The sequence below is a fragment of the Bubalus kerabau genome, chromosome 15 (genome assembly GCF_029407905.1).
Source record: "Bubalus kerabau isolate K-KA32 ecotype Philippines breed swamp buffalo chromosome 15, PCC_UOA_SB_1v2, whole genome shotgun sequence".
Classification (NCBI taxonomy): domain Eukaryota; kingdom Metazoa; phylum Chordata; class Mammalia; order Artiodactyla; family Bovidae; genus Bubalus; species Bubalus kerabau.
The window spans coordinates 42,093,184-42,114,240 of record NC_073638.1 but is presented as its reverse complement, the minus strand read 5'-3'; the positions used below and the strand labels follow the sequence as shown (position 1 = coordinate 42,114,240).

Here is a 21,057-nt window from a genome sequence, read left to right as displayed (position 1 = left end):
GTGGGGAAAATCTCACACATATGTGACGACAGAAGTGTTGTGAGTGTGGCAATAGTATGAGAGTAAAGGAGAGACCCACACAGTTTTTCTAACACAAGTAAGAATGATACCATGTCGCATAAGCTAACAGACATACAAACAAATTGCAAAGAGAAAGAATGACAAGAATGACTAATGTTTGCGGGAGGCAGCCTTCTAAAAAGACTCCCAGTAATCCCTCACCTCGTGGTATTCATTGTTTTTGTTGTTTAGTCGCTAAGTCGTGTCTGACTCTTTTGCGAACCCATGGACTGTAGCTCACCAGGCTCCTCTGTCCATGTGATTTCCCAGGCAAGAATAATAAAATGGGTTGCCGTTTCCTTCTTCAGGGCATCTTCCCCACCCAGGGATTGAACCTGCATCTCCTGCATTGGCAAGCAGATTCTTTACCACTGAGCCACCGGGGAACTACCTTGGTGCATTCATGCCTTGGCATAATCCCTTCCTCTTAAGTGTGAGCTGGACATAGTAATTTACTTATAATGAATAGAATATACAAAAGTAATGGGATATCACCTCCAAGATTAGGTGTAAAAGATGATTTCCATCTTGCTAGCGTACTCTCTGACTCTTCAACCTTGCTGGCTCTGATGAAGCAAGTTGCCATTTTGTGAGCTTACCCCAGTAGTGAGTTCCATGTGGGAAAGTACGGTGGTTAGCCTTTGGCAGATAGCAAACAAGGTCTAAATCCTACCAACAACCACGTGAATAAACTTGAAAGTGATTCCGCCCCTAGAGGAGCCCTGAGAAGAATACAGCCCTAGCTGACGCTGCAGCTCTGAGAGAGCCCTGAAGCAAAGGACCCAGGTGGCCATGCCCAGATTGCCGACAGACAACAACTCTAGATAACAAGTGTTGCTACAAGTCATTAAGGTTAGGCTTAATACTTTGGCCACGTGATGCAAAGAACCAGCTCATTGGAACAGACCCTGATGCTGGGAGAGATTAAAGGCAGGAGGATAAGGGGATGACAGAAGATGAGATGGTTGGATGGCATCACCAATTCAATGGACATGAGTCTGAGCAAACTCCAGGAGACAGTAAAGGACAGGGAGGCCTGGCCTGCTACAATCCATAGGGTCACAAAGAGTTGGACGTGACTGAGCAACTGAACAATAACAACAACAAGGTTAGGGGTAATTTGTTATGCAGCAACAGATAATAAATACAATTGGGAAAAAAAGCAAAGGTATTTGAAACAGAAGGAATGGCACTTGCAAAGATGAAAGGTCATGACACTAATTACATTCCAGAATAGCAAATGTTCTTATGTAGTTACATCATGAAGGATTCTTGCAGAAATGACTAGAGAAAAGGTTTGAGATAAGGGTTGAAGCCAAACTGTTAAATGTGTTCAAGAATCATTTGTATCAGTCAGTGTGTTCTCACAGCAAACAGAAATCTCGCCAATTGTTTTAAACAGAAAAACCTTAACATAGGGAATTAGGTATTGTTGGAAGGACTTAGAACCTAAGTGTGAACACTACAACCGTAGCTGCTTCCCACCACCCATAAAGTTAGGTTAGCTTCTGGAACTTTGCGGCAGAAAAGCCATGGTCCACAGTCATGCTTGCCTGTAGCCAAATGCTGAAGTTGTGCAAAGCTGGTCTCTCTCTCCTTCTGCCTTCTAGCTCCTGGATCATTGTATAGTCCCAGAAAGTAAGAAAGTGACCAATAAAAGCACAATTACGGGAGTAGGCCAAAGGGACACAGGAGCAGATGAAAAAGTTCCTAATGGTCAAAACTGGAGCAATTTGAGAAAAAAAAGAAATGAAATAGTACCAGAGTTTTCCCAAGTGGTGCTAGTGGTAAAGAACCTGCATGCCATTGAAGGAGACTTAAGAGACATGAGTTCGATCCCTGAGTTGGGAAGATCCCCTGGAATAGGAAATGGCAACCCACTCCAATATTCTTGCCTAGAGAATCCCAAGGACAGAAGAGCCTGTCCTTTGTCCATAGGTAGGCTACAGTTCATAGGGTTGCAAAGAGTCGGACACGACCAAAGCGACTAAGCACGCACACACGCAAGCTTGCGAATAGTATTGGATTATACTAAAGTAATAAATATTCATTAGTCATATTGATAGAAATAAGCTATTGAATAAATTAAGGAGATTATTAAGTCAGTATCCTGTGCAAGAGAATTGCAAGTAACTTATGTAGACATTTCACTTCCAAGGAGGCAGAACATAACTCCCCTCTTAAGTATGGGCTATGTATTGTGACTTCTTTCCAAACAGCACAGTGTAGAAAGGGGAAAAGAAGGCTCTTGGCTGATTTAAGTATTTTAAAATGCTCTGAGATCAAATATGACCTTGCATATAGACTGTTATGGGGTAAGCAACTAAATTTTATTTGCATTGAACTAGGAGATTGAACTGACAAATAATTGCTTTTTTTCCTTCTTGGATATCTAAACCTTTTCTTTTCAGTGTGTGAGTGATTCTCCCATTCCTTAGAAAGAGTTTATTTACTTGCATATTATTATTACTGTCTTTAGAAATTTGTCCTCCCCCAGGGCAACTGATTTTGCTTTGGGCACTAGCTAAAAGTCTAGACTGTGAAGAAAGCTGAGTGCCGAAGAATTGATGCTTTTGAACTGTGGTGTTGGAGAAGACTCTTGAGAGTCCCTTGGACTGCAAGGAGATCCAACCAGTCCATTCTGAAGGAGATCAGCCCTGGGATTTCTTTGGAAGGAATGATGCTGAGACTGAAACTCCAGTACTTTGGCCACCTCATGCGAAGAGTTGACTCATTGGAAAAGAGTCTGATGCTGGGAGGGATTGGAGGCAGGAGGAGAAGGGGACAACAGAGGATGAGATGGCTGGATGTCATCACTGACTCGATGGACGTGAGTCTGAGTGAACTCCGGGAGTTGGTGATGGACAGGGAGGCCTGGCATGTTGCGATTCATGGGGTCGCAGAGTTGGACACGACTGAGTGACTGAACTGAACTGAACTGAAAGGTCTAGAGAAGTACAATAAAATGTAAAAATGTAGCATTCTTTGGCTTGAAAGTCAATATGGTTCAATTCTGTTCAAACCAATGGATATTTAGAAACTCCCACTCTACATGCAAACATGTGCTGGATCTCAAGCCATCTGCTTTACTCCAGTTTTCTACATTTGGAAATCAGCTTGTCTTCATTGGACCGACATTGGCGTGTTAATATCTGACAGTTGGCCTGGACTTTATAAGCATGCAGTATTACAGAGGACTCCTTCCCAAGACAGAGTACCTTTGTTCAAAGGAGTGCATCTATAGTATTTGAGTATGTGAGACAGGCTTGGAGAAGTCATTTCTGGGCAGGGAAATCCTTTGCATCACCTGCAAATGTAATCACATGGCTATCTACCAGCCTCTTTCTAAAACTGGCTTTGGTAGGCTGGCCTGTAGGTCTGACATGGGATGCCCCCTCACATTCTTCCAATTTCTCTTTGTTCAGTGGAGAATACAGAGAATCTGACTAGGAAAGAGGAAACTTCTAGACCAGGATCTACTTCTAGTTGGTTGTGACACTGGGCTCCATTTTTTTTTTTTTTAACTATGAAAACAGAGTTTAGAGAAGCTTATTTTGAGTCCTTATGAGTCTTACATTTTCTGATTCTATGAACTGAATCAGGTAAGTCTTTGCTGAGGTCAGTATCTGCCTCAAGGAAGGAGCAGTTCTCGTCTTTTAATGCTTCTCTTTTCCCCTTGTTATTGCAATGGATTTTAAGAAAAATTCCCTGAAGTTGGGACAAGAATCCTGAGTTGTTTTTCTTATTTCACCTCTGTGTTTTTTGGCAAGTGACTGATTTCAACCTTGCATATTGGAATGGTTTACATCCCTACATTGTCATTTGCAAGGGAAGTCCATTGTTGTAGGGGAAGGAGTGTGGGCTCTGTGGTCATTCTGACCTGGAATTGAACCCTACCTTCACCACTTAACTAGGCCTGTGATCTCAGAAAAGTGACTAAACTCCTTTGAAAATCCAACTTTCTAATAATAAGAAGTGACAGTAATAATCTTTCTCAGGGAAGATGTGGCAATTAAATAGAACAACATGAGAAAATGACTGTCACTTAGTAGGTGCTCAGTAAATGATAGTTTCCTCCCTTCCTCCCTCCCTCCCTTCTTTCTTTTCTTATTTCCTTTCTTCCATAATGATGGAAGTTACACATTTTCATCAGTATTTTTGCAATTGACATTTGGACTAGCAGTTATATGTGGCTGGGTAGAGTTTTAGTCTCTCCTCCTCCCTCCTCCTGAGTAGGGCATACTGCTACTGCTAAGTCGCTTCAGTTGTGTCCAACTCTGTGCGACCCCAGAGACGGCAGCCCACCAGGCTCCCCCATCCCTGGGATTCTCCAGGCAAGAATACTGGAGTGGGTTGCCATTTCCTTCTCCAATGCATGAAAGTGAAAAGTGAAAGTGAGTAGGGCATAGTCTTGTCTAAATTAATACAAGATCCTGTATGGTAGATGGGCCCTGGTGGCTCAGTGGTAAAGAATCCACCTGTCAAGCAGGAGATGCGGGTCCCTGGGTCGAGAAGATTGGATCCCTGGGTTGAGCAGATTCCCTGGAGAAGGAAATGGCAACCCACTCTAGTATTGTTGCCTGGGAAATCCCATGGATAGAGGAGCCTGGTGGGCTACAGTCCTTGAGATTGCAAAGAGTTGGACACGACTTAGTAACTAAAACAACAAGTGTGGTAGGTACTCATGGATGGAAGACCTAGTGTAGAAGAGCTGATTATTTTCCAGCTAAACCCCACAGATAGAAGGCCCCCACTGAGGCTTTTCTCCCCTGTTCTTATTCACTTCTTGTGAACTGGTTGAGGCTGATTAAGCTTTGTTGTTGTTGTTTATTCACTAAGTCGTGTCCAACTCTTCATGACCCCATGGACTACAGCCCACCAGGTTCCTCTGGCCAAGGGATTTCCCAGGCAGGAATACTGGAGTGGGTTGCCATGCCCTTCTCCATGATTAAGCTTGAGAACTGACAAACCAGGGTTTTAAATTCATAGACCTCAGGGCCATCCAGGCATGTTGTCAATGAATGAAATGGACTGAGTGTGAAAAACAAAAAGGCAACAGTACTATAAGATTCATAGGAAATGGCACCTTTACTTTGGTGTGAGGTTGCAGTCGGGAATGGTGAGGACTGCAGTGAGGTGCAGAGAGCATCGTCTACTTAAGGGGGCAGCCACAGCTCAGGGTCAGCAACTATGGAAACTAGGAGGCAATAAGCATTCTCTAGTTCCACATCTTGCCAATTTTCAAGGGAACAGATGTATAAGCATGAAATCTCTTGATGTTTAATTCTTGGCAATTAAACCTGATTTTAAGGGAATACTCTGTGGGCCAACCATAAAAGACTATGCCAACAGGTTATGGTCTCTGAGCTGAAAGGATCATGGAATTGTGGGGTTACTGATGAGGGGAAGAAGATATTAGCAGTCTGAGAGAGAAAGACTGTAGAGGGAGAGAGACAAAATTAGAGACACAGGACAAAGGAGAGGTCCTGAATCCCCAGTTTCCTGTAAACTCTGAAACATATTGGAATGCAGGACCTGAATACTACCTGAATACTAAGTAAAGGACTAATTTATGTGTGTATAATTGACCTACTGAAAATAAGCTCATCTGAAGCAAGTAAAGTCCCGCATGGTGACGTAGGTTCTATTGGCTTTGCTGATATATTTCAACAACCAAAGCTGTTTACTTTTGAAAACAACAGGTTACTTCATTGCATGGAAGGTATAAGGCGTCAGTGTAAATAAGAGAGCAAAGAAACTTTATAAATGTTTTTATTTTTTTAGCACAATTATTTCTGCACCTCCCAGGCTTCTTTTGCTGGAAGAAGGAGAGCTAGCGATACATTTGGTAGTTACATCTAAAAAGCATATAGAGGTAATGATGTATTTTTCAGGTATGTTAATAATAAATTAAGGCTTAATGGTTGCCATATTAATGAGAAAATAATGAGTAGGTTAGTATTCAAAAGAAATAATTGGGTTTTGGAAGTAGACAAGCTGGGATATTAACAGTGAAAAAATTATCTTCATATATTCTACTATATGAAAATTTTGATGAATAATATTCAACTATGGAATGTAAGGACTTGCACAGCACCTGACATGGAGTAGGCATTCAGCAAATGTTTATTATTTACTGCTTTTTAACACAGTAATTTTATTCACTAATAATTTCTGTAATTTGGATTAAAATAGAAATTTGTAAGAGTTTTTTTTGGGGGGCAGGTTCTTGTAACAGTATATTCTTCTAGAGAAACTAGCAGCAGCTCAAGAGAGAAAAGTAAGTGTGTGTAGCTTCTGATAAGTGATTTCAATTCAAATTATTCAGAGATGAACATTTGCTCTGACTGTATTTATAGTTCCTACTGACAAATGCTCCCAACATCCCCAGCCTCGTTCTTTTTCTCTATTTATTTTGGCTTTACAGAGATTAGGTCTCACATCATGGGAATCTATGTCTTTTAGTTGCTAAACTTTTTCTTCCTTCTTTCACTCTTGCCTGGCTCAGAAGAACATGCCAGGTGGTAAAAGTGTTTCCTTTCCAGAGCTGAAGAAAGGATCTGGGCTGTAGAGTCAATCAATAGACAAAGCCTTGATCTCAATGGTTTCTTGACTCTCAATTTACCTATTCCCAGGCAGCATAAAGGCCACTTGACAAACATGTTCTGCTTAGCGGTTTAGGTCCTGGTGTTTTGCACAAGCTCCTTTCTCCCACTGGAATATTATTAGGACATCACCAGGCTAGAAAGTTTGTAGGAAGCTTTGGAGGTAGGAGGGTAGGATCCAGAAAGGACTGAAGTAAGAAAAAGGGAATTTCCTTTGGTGTACTCCGGAGTTGAAAGGTAGCCCTGAGTTGAGTCTAGTCAGGAACCAAGGGTAAACTTGCTTGCTTGGCTCTCTGGTCCTTTTAGGCTCCCCGTCTGGGACCAGGATGTGTATCAGGAAGGAAATAAGCCTGAGGTGTGTCCTCTCGTTTCTTGCTCATCTAAACTTCAGCTTCCAGGCATCGCACTGTGGTTTTGGGTAGACTCTTGGGCTCCTCTGGCTTTTTATTCATTTTGTTTGATTCCTCATTAGGGTTGCTATCATCGGCCTTCTCCTCTTTTACTACTTTAGTTTCTATCATTTCCTTCTGCTGGTTCTTATTTGTAAAAGGGAATGCCTTCACATACCTGTAGGCATAAACACAAAATTAAAATGAGAGACTTCTATATAACACATAGAACAACAGATGATACTTTGTAAAGACCTACACTGGCAGAGTACACTAGGTTCCTCTATTTCCAAGAGATGCCAACACATGCATGCATGCTCAAATACCCCCACCCATCCTGACCTGAATGGATTCATTTAGATGGGATGGTAGGTTCACAGGCCAAACTTTAGCCTGGTCTCAAACCCCTCTCATCAAAAGCAAAGAACTGAAAATCAAATAAAGCATATCCATTTCCTCCTAGATGCCAGTCTTTTCATTTCTTGATATTCAAAGGGACAGCCATTGAGCTGTATCTTCAAGCCAGATAACATGCATGTGCTGAAACAGTAGGGAAGTTTGGGTGGTAGGGAGGATGAGTGAGGTGGGGAGGAACATGTACAGTGTATGAGCACTGCCATCTCCATTTGGGAAAGGGAAATGCTAATAGCAACCCTGGATAAACACGAGATATAGATGTGACAAAAATGATGAGACCGACCATGCGCCAACAACCCACCTTTTGACGTAGCAAACTGCAAGGCCAGCTGCCGCAGCAAAGAAGAGGAGCGCGAGCACCAGCAGGGCAGTGGGAACACCTGGGGAGACAGAGACAGGGCTTGTCGGTCCTTCACACAGACATTGCTGTGGGCTGGTCTTCTCACGACACATCCTTACACATGATGGAGACCACAGAGCAGGGGAAGAGCCTCCTCTGTGACCACACAGGGGCCACACAGGGTGTTAGGCCCACATGTACTTCTTTCTTTCTTGCCTATAGAATCCTTAGTCTTGTCTCTCACACTCCCTACTCGTTAGTTGCAATATGACAGAGTCCATTTCCTGTCTGTGGCCTTGAAGATGATAAGTTTGGAGCAAATTAAGTGCAAGACCCTTCCTTTTAAATAGGAAAACCAACTTACTGGTCATAGGCATTTAAGGTGTCTGGATATATTTTTAAAACTTCTGCATATGAATAGATAGTAATTTATTCTGAAAAGTCTTTATATTTTAAAAGTGAAGCTATCTTATTTTATTTTTTTAATGTAGATTTTTATTACATATCATTCTTATACATGTATAAGAAGAAAAATAATTGGTTAAGATCCCCCTAAAACTTCTTCATATTTGGAGTCCATTTGTTTTTCTCAAAATCATTGATACCTGGATATCTCATATAATACAATTCCACGAAAACTTAGGGGATATATATACTGCTTAGAAAAGTGTTTTGCTGTTGTCACTAGAATTTTATTCCAAGCTACTGAAAAGTGAATCTATTTTAGAATCATGGTGGTGGTGGTCTTACTAAGTTGTGTTTGACTCTTTGCGACCCCATGGACTTTAGTTCCTCAGGCTCCTCTGTCCATGGAATTTTCCAGGCAAGAATACTGAAGTGGGTTACCATTTCCTTCACCATGGGATCTTCCTGACCCAGGAATCAAATTTGTATCTCCTGCAATGCAGACAGATTCTCTATTGCTGAGTCACCAGGGATTCCCTTTAGACTCATGATGTTTAGTTTAATCATTAAGGTTCTCTAGAGACCTCAAGTTCTATGACTATATGAAATTTGAATTTGCATCAAGCTTTTATTTGCATTAGTATTTGTCAGGTCCTGAGTGCCCAATCTGGATACAGGCTAGTTTCTATGTATTGTCTGTTAAATGCGCACACACACACACACACACACGCACAATACAGACAGAAAGTTTTTACCTCCAAACCCAACAGCTGCATTCTTGAAGGCTGGTCTATTTTGAATATCTGATTCTCTTTCTGTAGCTACGGCGCTAGTTTCCATAAAAGCTTCTGTTATGCAAATTAATTTTCTTTTCCGTGGAGTAGAAGTGGGAGCCAGAGGGGGGGCCGCAGTCGTTGTAACATAGTCAGGGCCATCAGTAGACAATTCTGAGTGTGTACTGTCACTGACCATCATTTTTGTTGTGTATGTTGCAGTTTCAGTATTGAATAAGGGATCATCGGTGGTGATAATTTCTGGAAGGCATGAGTTAATCCAAATATCTGTCCAGGGAGGGAAAAGTAAAATAAGAAGTATGTATTGAAATAGCCTCCTAAGTGATCTGTCTGCCTCTAATCTTACTTTCCTCCATTCTCTTTATACTGTAACTGGAATGGTCTTACAAAAATGTGAATCTAATCATATCACTTTCTTCTTTAGAATCCTTCCCTCACTATACTGCACAGCCTATGAAGTCCTTCATGACCTGGAGCCTGCTGACATGGCCTGCCTCACTTGATCAGTCTTTCTCTCATTGCCCTTGCCATAATGGAGTTCCTTCAGTTCTTTGATGTGCTTTCTCTCACATTCAAGTCTTTGACCAGTATGCTTTCTTCACCTGTAAGAAGCCCCTTTTTATTAAGCTTTCCTTGTCCTTCAGGTCTCAAACTGACTACCTCTTTCTTAGACAGATGTGAAGGCCAGTCTGGATCCCTCGACTTGCAGTCTTGTACCTCCTGGTATTTCCTTTGTCATGATTCTCATTATACTGCTCCCCACTGGACCATGAGCTCCCTGGAACAGGACTCCTGTCTGTCTTGGTCATCATGGTCTGTGCACTATGCCTGGCACATAGGATATGCTCAATATTTGATGATTAAAGGAAGGAAGGAAATGTGAAATGAAGAAAGGAGTAGATGGGGAGGCCAAACATACATACATGACACCACTTCAGGACAAAGATCTACTAAAACCAGATTGTTCCGTGTTCGTTGAAAAAAAAAATGTTTTTAAAGGAGGTGGGGGACAGAGGAGGGATGTTGGTTTTCTCTCCAATCTGTTGAATGTGGTAGAGAGGAAACTAGCATTTGATGAATATCTTACTCTTGAGTCAACCATGGTACTTCATTTACAATTTTATAAAACCCTCATTTGTACAGGAGAAACTGAAATTCAGAGAAATTGAACACCTTGCCGAAAGTCATGTAGCCAGTAAGTGTTAGAGCCATGCAATATATTCCAACATGCATTTGTATCTCTTTTAAATCCCTAGTTATTTGTGAGAGTGGGTAGCATTGGCTGGAATGTTAGCCATAAAGGAAAAGTTATTCTATTATTTTTTAAAATTAAGTAAAAATTACCAACCAAGTCTGTGGTGAATGTGAAAAAACGTTTTGACTCCACCAGTGTTTTATACTATTCTTTTTACTCTGAAAAGACCTCTATTCAAATAGGCATCATCCTTGACTCTGCCCTGGACTTTGGAAGGCAGCTTTGCTCACTACTATACCACTAATGCTGCCCTGGGCTTTTAGCTACATTTTCTATTCTTGAGCACGTGCTAAGTTCTTCCTTCAAAAAATGAACATTTTTAAATATCAGGGGGAAAAGCATACTGAACACGATATACTGTGCTTGGAACTGAGAATATAGAATCAAATAATGGGGGATTCCTGTTTCCTGGAAAAGTATTTTGATGAGAGTAGGGGGAGATAACTGGGGATTCACAGATGAGATGGTATGAACAGCATGTGGAGGGTTAATGTGCTCATTCAACAAATATTTAATGAGCTCCAACTCTGTGCTAGGCACTAGGGACATAGTGCAAATAAGACAAAGTGTTTGCTCATAAGGGGCTTATACGTTACTGGAAAGAAGGATATAGATAATAAAAAAGCACAAAATAAGCCAGAAATTTCAAAAGAGGATAATTAAACAGGATCAAACTGGAAGAGGCAGGAATGGGAATAGATACTTTGGATAAGGTGATAAGAGTAAGTCTCCTTGGGGAGATGATACTTAAGCTGGAACCTGAATGATAAAAGTAGTGAGTCATTGAAGATCTCGGACAACAGCATTCTAAGTAAAGAGAACAGGAAGTTCAAGGGCCAGAAAGTGAATAATCTGGGCATGTTTGATGATAAGAAGGCCAGTACGGCCGGGATTGAGCTCCAGCTCCTCTAATATGGAAGAGGATATCCCAGTCAGTCAAAAGAGCATGACCCAAGATTCCAGAAATTTGAACGTGTAGGCATGTCAGAAAATGACAGGGCACGCAATGAGGCTGGCGTGCAGGTGTGCCTATGTTGGGAGAGTGAAAGACCGCAAGGAGGAGATGAGACTGACAAGATAGGTGGGAGGGTGTTAAAACTGCCATGGTAAAGAATTTGGAATTTGTTCTGTAGGAGAACTTTTCAACTGGAGTCAGCAAACTTTCCAGCTGATAGATAGAAGTTCTCGTCTACAGCCAGTTTTATGTGAAAAAAGTCTTCATAGTTCACATTAGGTTCTCAGATGGGAAGCCACCCAAAGCTCTGGAGCAGAGGAGGCTCTGTGTGGAGGATGAAATAGACATGAGAGAGTAAACATGGTCATTGTTACTTAATTTTCAGGAGCCAACAAAGAGGTTACTGCAACTGTACAGAAATAGGAGAATCCAGAGTACCTGGAATTCTAGAACTTACATTTTAGAGATGTTGGCAAGAGAAACGGTTTTCAACTCTGCCTGCAGCTTAGAATCATCTGGGGAACTTTGAAAACATATTCATGTGAAGGACCCACCCTGGGCCTGGAATGTTACTGTCGTGTGGTAATCACCAGGAAAGGTGATGACGAAGTCACCCAAGGCCCAAGATTTAAATCCTAGCTCTGTCCCTCAGTGACTGTTGACACAGCAGAGCACACTTTAGGCGTAAGTTGCTTCTCCTGGAAAGCAGTAGTGGTAGCCTCGTGTGATTTCACCGAGGAGTGGTGAGACAGTAAGTGTGTAGGGCCCAGCATAATCTATGACATGATCTGTAAGATCTGTAAGAATTGGTTTCCTTTGACTCCCTGTTCATTAAGGCAAGAAGGCTGCCACGTGAGGGAGCAGCAGCAAGCTGGCTCCTTACCAGTTGAGGGCACAGTGTGTCTCACCCGGAAGTGATAGGACCTGGGTCTTCTTCCCTCCAAGCAGTAAATATAGTTTCTCTAGAATATGCCAAATTCTTTGATAGATTATTAAACACAGTGTAGTTGGCGTATAAGAGGAAAGATTAGGAATCGGGGGTTCAGAAAGTCTTCCTGAAGAAGGAAGTCTTTATTCAGACTTGAATAAATAATACAAGTCAGTTAGGTGATGAGAGGACAAGCATCGTGGCGAAGGGAACAGCATGAAACGCATGGTGCCTGCCAAGCATTAAAAGCACGTTGGTCTGATTCCCAAAGCTCACAAAGGCAGCAGTGAGAGGATAACGTTTGGAGTCAGGTTTCAGGTTACTCTGATCCTCAGAGCCTGTCAGATAGCAATAAAAAAGAAAGCTACGAAAACAAAGAAGCATGAGATAAATCCAGGTCAGTGTAAGATGAGGGCTAGGGTAACTCTGATCCTCACAAAGATAGCAAACAGAAGCAAGTGAACCTAATTTATTTTAAAAGGGTAGCAAATTTTCTCAAGTCACTTTTATATATAATTGTCTGACAGTACATTCTCAGAGAGATACCTTCTGAGGACTAAAAGAAATGCAAATGAACTGCAAATTCCATTCAGTTTATAAGGTTTATTATCTTCATAATGTTGTTTTTATAATTTTGATAATATTATAGGATAAGAAAATATATTCATATTATTTATTGAAAACAATAATTTTCCATGTAAGAGAAAAAAGATGCCAGTGTATATACATACACACATATATATTCCTAGTTGCCCACTAAAAAGGGCTGAGAAGTAATGAAAATGAGAGTATTAATTAGAACAACTTGCATGCAGATTTTGTTTTCTAATTAACCTTCCCCACTAAAAAGGTCTCTTGAGAAATAGCTATAAGTGGCCGATTCCATGTCTAGGATAAAGGAAGTACAAAGTGAGCCTGTGACATGTTATTATGACAGAAAGCAATGACTTGCTCAAATACTAATGGGATGAAGGACACAAAAGTCAACCAGAAGGGGTTTCCATTTGCCAAATGTGGGACAATTTGAGCATCAAAAAGAATAAAGTAATAATAATTGTAAAATTGATGACAACATATTGAACACACAGACTAAGTAAAATGCTATGCATCCATGTGATTATAGTATTAGTACTATATGAATTATAGTATTAGGGGGCGGGAGAAGATGTGTGTGTGTGAAAGAGAGAGATTCTTCTTAATCAAAGAATGCCAGCTAATAGATGTAGAAGGAAGAATGTCTTTAGAAAATTAACATTTTGTAGCCCTGCATATAACTGATCCCAGCAAGGATCATCAATGTCTGCTTGAACTATTAGGTAAAATATGATTGGGGGTATGCATGGTGTCAAAATATCACACTAGAGGTTCCCTCCTCATTGCCAAAGGGAAAACAAATCTGAGTTCATTAGGGAGGTCCAGCAGTCACCATCTTATTCAGATGATCAAAGTTAGCATGTTAATAGTGGGATATACCGACATTCAGTGTCTTTTGTTGGGATATGATCTGAAGTACACAATATCTAACCTATCAAGTATTTTTGCCCCAACTAGTAGCTGTGTGTCTAATCAAGCCTCTATACTTAACTCTAAGTATATAGAAAGCATAGAGAATGGAAGTATAAGTTAAATGAAACCACGAGGAAACACGCAGACCTGAGTCATCTCCCTGGACTTCTTTTCGTTTAGTCCAGAGGACTGGGTGTTTGTTTATCACACTGACAGCTGGCAGGAAGGGCGGGCATTTGAAAGGCCAGGCTATCTGACAGATGTGCATTGGCTGTCATATAAGCAGGCAAAGAAACCACCAATTCCCCAGCCAAAAGCAATAGGTGGATGAGGTGGGGAGAGGAGGATCGTGAAAAGAGTTGGTAAAAAGCTTATGTTCTAGTCTTTACATAGCTGGAAGCTCACTGTAAGAATTTGAACAAGACAGACCTCCATTCTGAGCTATAGTCATTTCATCTGTGAAGTCAGGGAAGTGAAAAGTCTCAAGACTTTTTGAGGCCAAGGCCCCATAGTTCATAGAATTGCTTGGATCTAATTGCTGCCTTTGGCAACAGAACAGTGCTGATGCGATTTTACCTCCTGGATCTTAGAGAATGACCACTGAGCCACTGACCTTTAGAAGGTCAGATTTATGAGTATGTGTGAAAAGTAATAAACGAGACAGAGGTTCTTATGATAAGTGGAGAACAAGTGTTTAGTCAAAAGCTTTCTGAGAAGTTACTTGGGTAAGGCACTTGGGCTAAGGCAGCCAAGGTTTTCCAACAAGGTTAAAGGGATGACCATGAGCAAATCAGTTCTATTTTCTAGCTTCAATTCCTTCCTTCATAAAATGAAAATTGGATCTTGTTCTTAAAAACATCTAATGTAGCATTTGAAATTCCATTCCTGTAAAGGAATGTGGGATAAATGAAGGAGATCTGTGTGTGAGTCTTCATAGTAAGGAAATCTTAGACAAATGTACTTTCGTCCTCTAACCTAAGCTTTTTCATTTGCAAAATAAGGATGATAAAGCATACTTCCTATGGACATTGTCAAGGTTTAGTGAGACAAATTAGTATATTGCTTTGTCCATGGGTGTTTCCTTCCCTTCTTCCTGTTTATCTTATGGGATGAGAGGAGGGGATGGAGCCTCTAGGGGTACCCTCTCCCTATATTGCCAATCTGTCATATTTCCCCTAAATTTTTCCTCTGAGGGGGACACTGCCACCTCTAGCCTCGTCAAAGAGGCAGTCTTGGGAGGATTCAATGGCCATCACCGAGATTGCTTCTGCTGCTGCTCAGGCTTACTCTTCTCAGACTGGTCATGGTGGTGGTGGTTTAGTTGCTAAGTCATGTCCAACTCTTGTGACCCCATGGACTGTAGCCTGCCAGGCTCCTCTGTCCATGGGATTTCCCAGGAAAAAATACTAGAGTGAGTTGCCATTTCCTTTGCCAGGGGCTCTTCCCAACCTTGGGATCCAACCCACATCTCCTGCTTTGCAGGCAGATTCTTTACCTCTGAGCCACCAGAGAAGTCCTGGTTATAGAGCTATTGAAATCCAGACACAACACACCGCGTGGAGAGACCGCATGTCTAACTCACCAGATGAGTTGTGGCAGTAGGACCTGTGCCTACTACTGAGTGAACTTCTCCAAATCACGACGCCTACCCCACTCTTCCCACACTTGGGGTTGGAGATAATTCGAGGGATGACCACGAACTGATTTTTAACCCATCCATAGCTGTAACAGAAACACATGAATTGAATGGATACACAGATCTCTTGCTGCTGAGCAAGAACACAGAGCCAACAAAGCTCCCACCATGTTTGTGAGTCTGTTTCTCACCTGCAAGTCTCAAAGCCAAATTTCCGTGCTTCTTCAACCTGGTCTTGGCTGGCCAAAGTGAGTCCCACGAGCCTACAGGCCTCCTGGGCTTCTGTGAAATTCAGAAGCGGCTGTGTCTTTTTGGTCACTAGGGTGACCCCCATGATTCTGCATGGTCCCAAGACGGAAAGTTCTGCAAAGGAATCACAAAACCCCTCAGTGTGCTGCTGTCCTTGTCTCAGCCCTTGGGCTCTCCCTTGATTAGAGCCTCACTGTCAACACAGCAGCTGGGATTGGAGTTCAGAAATAACAGGACCCAGATAAGGCAGGTAGGTGCTAGCCTGGGTCCATGCTGTACCTCTCACCGGGTCCAAGTCCATCCCCCCTCACTGAGTTCAGGTGCCTTGTTCATTACATGGAGACTTTGGCTCCTAGTTCCTGGGCAAGGGCAAGTCTAGGGGATGCAGCTGCTGCAAACCTTTTTGGAGTCTATAAAATGAGGGGTCTGAGACTATGAGAAAGATGAAATCCAGGGCTCTGCGTAAACACGATAGCAATACTCCCAACTAATGTGGGTTGGAGACAGCACTATTTCTGAGATGGGCTGAAAAATGTTGTACTTGTTATAATGGAATGTGAACTTTCTCAGTCCCAGGTCGTTTCTGACCATTGGGGGGCAGGCTTACGCAGAAGTTCCTGGAGGAGTCAGCTAGTAAAGCTTGCAGAGCAGAGAAACTAAAGGAAGTGGAGTTTTAGAGTCAGACCTGGATTCGAATTCTAGATTGCTTGTCAGCTCTGTGAATTTAGGCTGGTTACTTCATCTGTTTGAGTCTCAGTTTCCATATTTAGAAAACTGAAAGAACAACAGTATCTACTGTACAAGGTGGCGGTGGTTTAGTCACTAACTTGTGTCCGACTCTTGTGACCCCATTGACTGCAGCCCACTAGGCTCCTCTGTCCATGGGATTCTCCAGGCAAGAATGCTGGAGTGGGTTGCCATTTCCTTCTCCAGGGGATCTTCCCAACCCTGGAATCAAACCTGGGTCTCCTTCATTACAGGTAGATCCTTTACCAACTGAGCTACCAGAGAAGCCCACAGCATAGGGTGGTGAAAAGTTAAATGAGTTAATTCAAGTAAAAGTGCTTAGCACAGTGCCTGTCACATAGTAGGTGCTCAATAAATAATAACATAGTTTCATTTTATCATACTCAAAGCACTTTAGTTTTAGTTTGCTAACGATTGATCTCCCTGGGGAGGCTGAGGCAGTTGAACAGTTAAGATGTGAATAATATTTTACTCAAAATCTAATCAATCCAAGAGTTCTGTTGATCCCTTCTCTCTGGATTCTGGGATTTATAAACCTGTATGAAGTTGCAAAGTTGCATTGCATTCAGGTACTTTATTCCTACTGGGCTTCACCCTCAAAAGTTCATGAAAGGGCATTTCCTGAGTAATTGCTTAAACACAGATCTGTGCACTGGATGCCTGGTCAAATGTTTGACCACTGTCTAAGTTGGTGTTTAAAGGAAGTTTCTTCTTGCAAACATGCAAAGAGCATTTCTAAGTACTCCAGGCGACCTTGTTGTGGAGCAGGGGACTGGGGGAAAGGAAATTAATAAGATGTATGGCATTTGTGGATAACCTTATTTGCTTCCAGACTCTGCTCTTACCAAAAGAGAGACTAAAGAGCCAACGCCCTTAGGAGTGTTTGTGACAGAACAGCTTCTCATGACTGTGTTCACTAATGCTAATACCTACACCAACATTGATATTAATACTAATGCCAATGTTAATTCCAACTTCTGTCATCTGTATATGACACTCTGTGCTAAACCCTGACTCTTCTGACAGAAAATTTAAGTTCAGGGAGATAAGCAACTTTCCCAACCCAAGGATATAGAGCATTTAGGTGGAAGTTCGGAGGCACAAATCCAACCATGACTGATACGAAAACCTCAGGACTTAACCAGGACACTGCTCTGCTTCTCACTGTGCAATGGGGGGAAGATACACACACACAGAGCTAGAACTGAACTCTTGCAACACACCATTTGTCCTGGAATTTGGCTCATTTAACTCATAAGCTTGCTTATAGCAGCGTCTTTGGGAATACTTATAGAGAAGGTACATTAATTACACTGTAAAGTCGTCTTGATGCTTTCTCATCATACATCATTTTTACTCTAAATATTGTTGTTATGAGTAATGACAGACCTATTCTGGGCAATAAACCTAGCTTTGACCATTTCTTCTCTTGTTAATTGGCTGTGTAACCTTGGGGAAGCTAGTGTTCTCAGCTGTAAAAGGGGGATGGTTATATCTTTACAGAATATTTGTCAGAATTGTTAAATATATAACTTGTACCTAGTGGAGGCTGGGTGCATAAGTGGGCAGTTGACAAATATTTGTAGATTTTATGCTTTCCTATGTAAGGACAAAAACAGGCAGCTGGAACCTAAGGGATCCTCCAGTAACCCCTTCCTTAAGCTTTCTTAGAAAATTGCAAGTATAGTAGAAAGAGTATATACCTAGGAATCAGACAGAGCTGAATTCAGACCCAAGCTTTATTATTTACTGCTTTTATGACATTAGGCAAGTTGCTTGGCCTCACTGAGCCAGTTCCTTCATCTATAAAATGTATTCTTAAGAAATATATATGCATACATTTCTTTTATGTATTTTTTACATACTGTATATACAATATATAAAAATAGGCCCTCAAAAATACTAGTGCCCATTCCCATCCATTTACCTTCATCAAGCCCCTCCTCCCTAATCATGGCTCTGGATAACTTTCAGTTGTTTACAAAATTTTAATTTCCTTAGGAAAATTTTGCCATTATTGAGGATGGTCTGAAGAGTGTGATGAATCAGGGTCAAAGAACAATTTCCATAATAGTTTGAATATTAATGGCAATAGTTTGGGGAAAAGTGAAGAGTCTCTCCAGGGGGATGTCAAATAAGTTTGTTACTTTCAAACTTATTTGAAAGTAACATATTCTGGCATTTGAAAAAAAAATCAGTCCTATAACTCTAACCTTTATAAAATGGAATGCAACAATATCTAAATTAAGTCTGGATGTCTGTTCCCAACATATTTTATACTTCAGAGCATCTCCCAATAGAGGAACACATAATTTTCCTTTTAAAGTGCTCATATTTTCATTTGCCCCGAGCTGTAATGAGTGATTTGTGGTCACATTTTTATTTATTTTTTGCCTACAGTGCAGAGTGAAGTTACCAGTTAGGCATCTCAAAAGCCCAGAAATCATTTAAGACATTCTTTTGGTAGGAAGCTGATAGCTAATTTTCAAACCTGTATTTTTTTCAGTTTTTTTTTCAGTTAATTTGCTGTTTACTGCATATTAAAAATGTATGTATCCCGTGATAGTGTAGTAAAACTAAAATTAAAACAATCACATTGACACTTCCAAAGACATAAAACAGGCCAATATTCTGTGAAAGTTAACCATTTCCCAGGCTTCATGATTGCTTAAAATTTTTCACAATCATTCTTTGCTCCTTCAATTAAGCACTTTTAAAATCAAGTGATCTCTCTTCATTGTGTCAAAATAGTTTCATTAAAAATATCCCATAGCCAAAAATAAAAGTCAACATAACATAAAGGTAAGTGAGAATCATTTTGGTGAAGCTGACAATATGGTGAAAACATTTCTGCCAGAACAATCCTGCCAATGAGATCTTCTGTTGACACTGAGGCCCTCCCCCACCCCAGAAATTCAGTCAAGAACTTAGTAGACTTAGGACAATATGCAGCATCTTGCTTTGCCTCAGGCTGGCCATCTAGTAAGAAACCTACCTTCTGAGCGGAGAGAGCCTTGGACCAGGAGCCTTGTGGTCCAGATGGAGGCAAGAAGCAACCCCAGACTGAAGAACCTGGCCATTGTGCCAGCACCTTCAGAGCCAGAGAAGCAGGTCAGATGAGCACTGGTAGTATCAAAAGCAGACAATAATCACCAGTGGATGGAGACTTCTGGAAATATGTGGGGCTCCCACTGCTCTGCTTCATAACCGAGACATCCGGATTTCCCTGCTTTCAAGCTTCTGACTTGTCAAGGTCACTAGGGGGAAATGAGTGACGTCCTTGAAAGCCCAGGCTGTACTTTGTGGAAGGCTTTCTGGAAAATTTAGCTAATGCTGACTCAGAAAACACACAAATGAGGAAGGCAGATAGCACAGGGTGAACTGCTGGAGGTTCCCCCAATTCTCATACCCCTGCCACCACCCATGTCCCCCACCAGCTCAGTTCCTACCTGGTTCATTGTTACTGTCTGTGTAGCTGCTGATTTATATACTTGTAGGAATGTCTCTGTCTCTAAAGAGGACTGAACATGGATTGTGCTTCTTTTCCTCCTACGATCAGTGGGTTTTTTTTTTTTTTAATCCCCCAGCTGCATATCCTTGTGATCTGTAGGGAAATGAGGCTAAGAATCATGGAAACAAATGATTATTTAAATACCGAGGACAGAATCCTCATGCTCCCTTTCAAGATTTCTTTATCATTTGAAATGTCTACTCCACTATAGGTGATTCCTGCTTTAAAGAAATCAGACACATTGAGGATTCATACAAAACATGACTAGGGTGGCAATTTATAAAATCAGTAATACTTTACAATAGTAATCACCACAGAGGTCCTTTATATAACTTTCTCTTGAATAACTTCTCATATTCTGGTAGGTGAACATTCAACTCAGACTTCCCCTTTTTTGTTTGATGAGTGTGAGATTTTTCTGCACGTGTACGAGCAGTCTGAATGCTCTCTTTTCCCAGCTAGAGTTTCAGTGGTTTGTCTTCCATGGTAATTGTGGGATTCTGGCTTGAGAGTAATGCCTTGAGCAAAAGGTTACTAGTTTTCTCCAAAAGGAATGTCATTTTCAGGAACAGTATATAGGGATGTCCCTGGTAGTTCCAGTGTTTAAGATACCACGCTTCCAATGCAGGGGATGAGGGTTGGATCTTTGGTTGGGGAACTAAGACCCCATGTGACTCGAGTGTGGCAAAAAAAAAAAAAAAAAAGAGGAGTAGTATATAGGTAACTAGTTCTTTCCTCTACAAATGGTATTGGTCATGAAGTTATATATTGGTGTGGAAGATACCAATATGAAAGGAGAATCTGCTCTGCACAGGCATAGAGCACTTCTACATAAATAGGGTTTGTTTGTGCTCACTCAGTCATGTTGGACTCTTTGCAGCCCCATGGACTGTATCTTGCCAGGTTCTTCTGTCCATGGAATTTTCCAGGCAGGAATATTGGAGCGGGTTGCCATGCCTCCTCCAGGACATCTTCCTGACCCAGGGATCCAACCAGTATCTCTTGGATCTCCTGCATTGGCTGGTGGATTCTTGACCACTAGCACCATCTGAGAACCCAGAGACCAGGGGACTTACCTTAATACACCTTAAATAGCTGTAGTTTAGACCTCATTACTTGGGTGAGCACAAGACCTAGGCTACAGGGACCTCAGAAACATAAACGACTCTATCACCATGGAGCCAGGGAGACAGGAAAACAGGAACTGTGTCCTCTTCATCATTATCCTTAAAGCTAGCATCACACCTGAAAGACAGTTAG

At 41.5% G+C, this 21,057-nt stretch overlaps 1 protein-coding gene across 1 annotated transcript; it reads right to left on the bottom strand.

Moving 5' to 3' along the window:
* Positions 1-6,452: 6,452 nt before the first annotated feature.
* LYVE1 (lymphatic vessel endothelial hyaluronan receptor 1) lies at positions 6,453-19,534 on the bottom strand. Its single transcript, XM_055548643.1, has 6 exons — positions 19,282-19,534; positions 15,482-15,653; positions 15,237-15,376; positions 8,972-9,277; positions 7,773-7,851; positions 6,453-7,232 (listed from the first exon to the last, which is right to left on the bottom strand). Exons 1-6 carry the CDS (start codon positions 19,364-19,366, stop codon positions 7,046-7,048), a joined length of 969 nt encoding a protein of 322 aa, XP_055404618.1. The 5' UTR covers positions 19,367-19,534; the 3' UTR covers positions 6,453-7,045.
* Between the last annotated feature and the right edge of the window lie 1,523 nt (positions 19,535-21,057).

Bases quoted from the DNA above. Each gene is read 5' to 3' on its own strand.
- LYVE1 (XM_055548643.1), bottom strand. From the start codon at position 19,366: ATGGCCAGGTTCTTCAGTCTGGGGTTGCTTCTTGCCTCCATCTGGACC. The intron at 15,654-19,281 runs GTAGGTTTCTTA...ATTCCTTTGCAG, and splicing joins AGGCTCTCTCCGCTCAGAAG to AACTTTCCGTCTTGGGACCA. The intron at 7,852-8,971 runs GTAAAAACTTTC...CTGTCTCCCCAG, and splicing joins TGCAGCTGTTGGGTTTGGAG to GTGTTCCCACTGCCCTGCTG.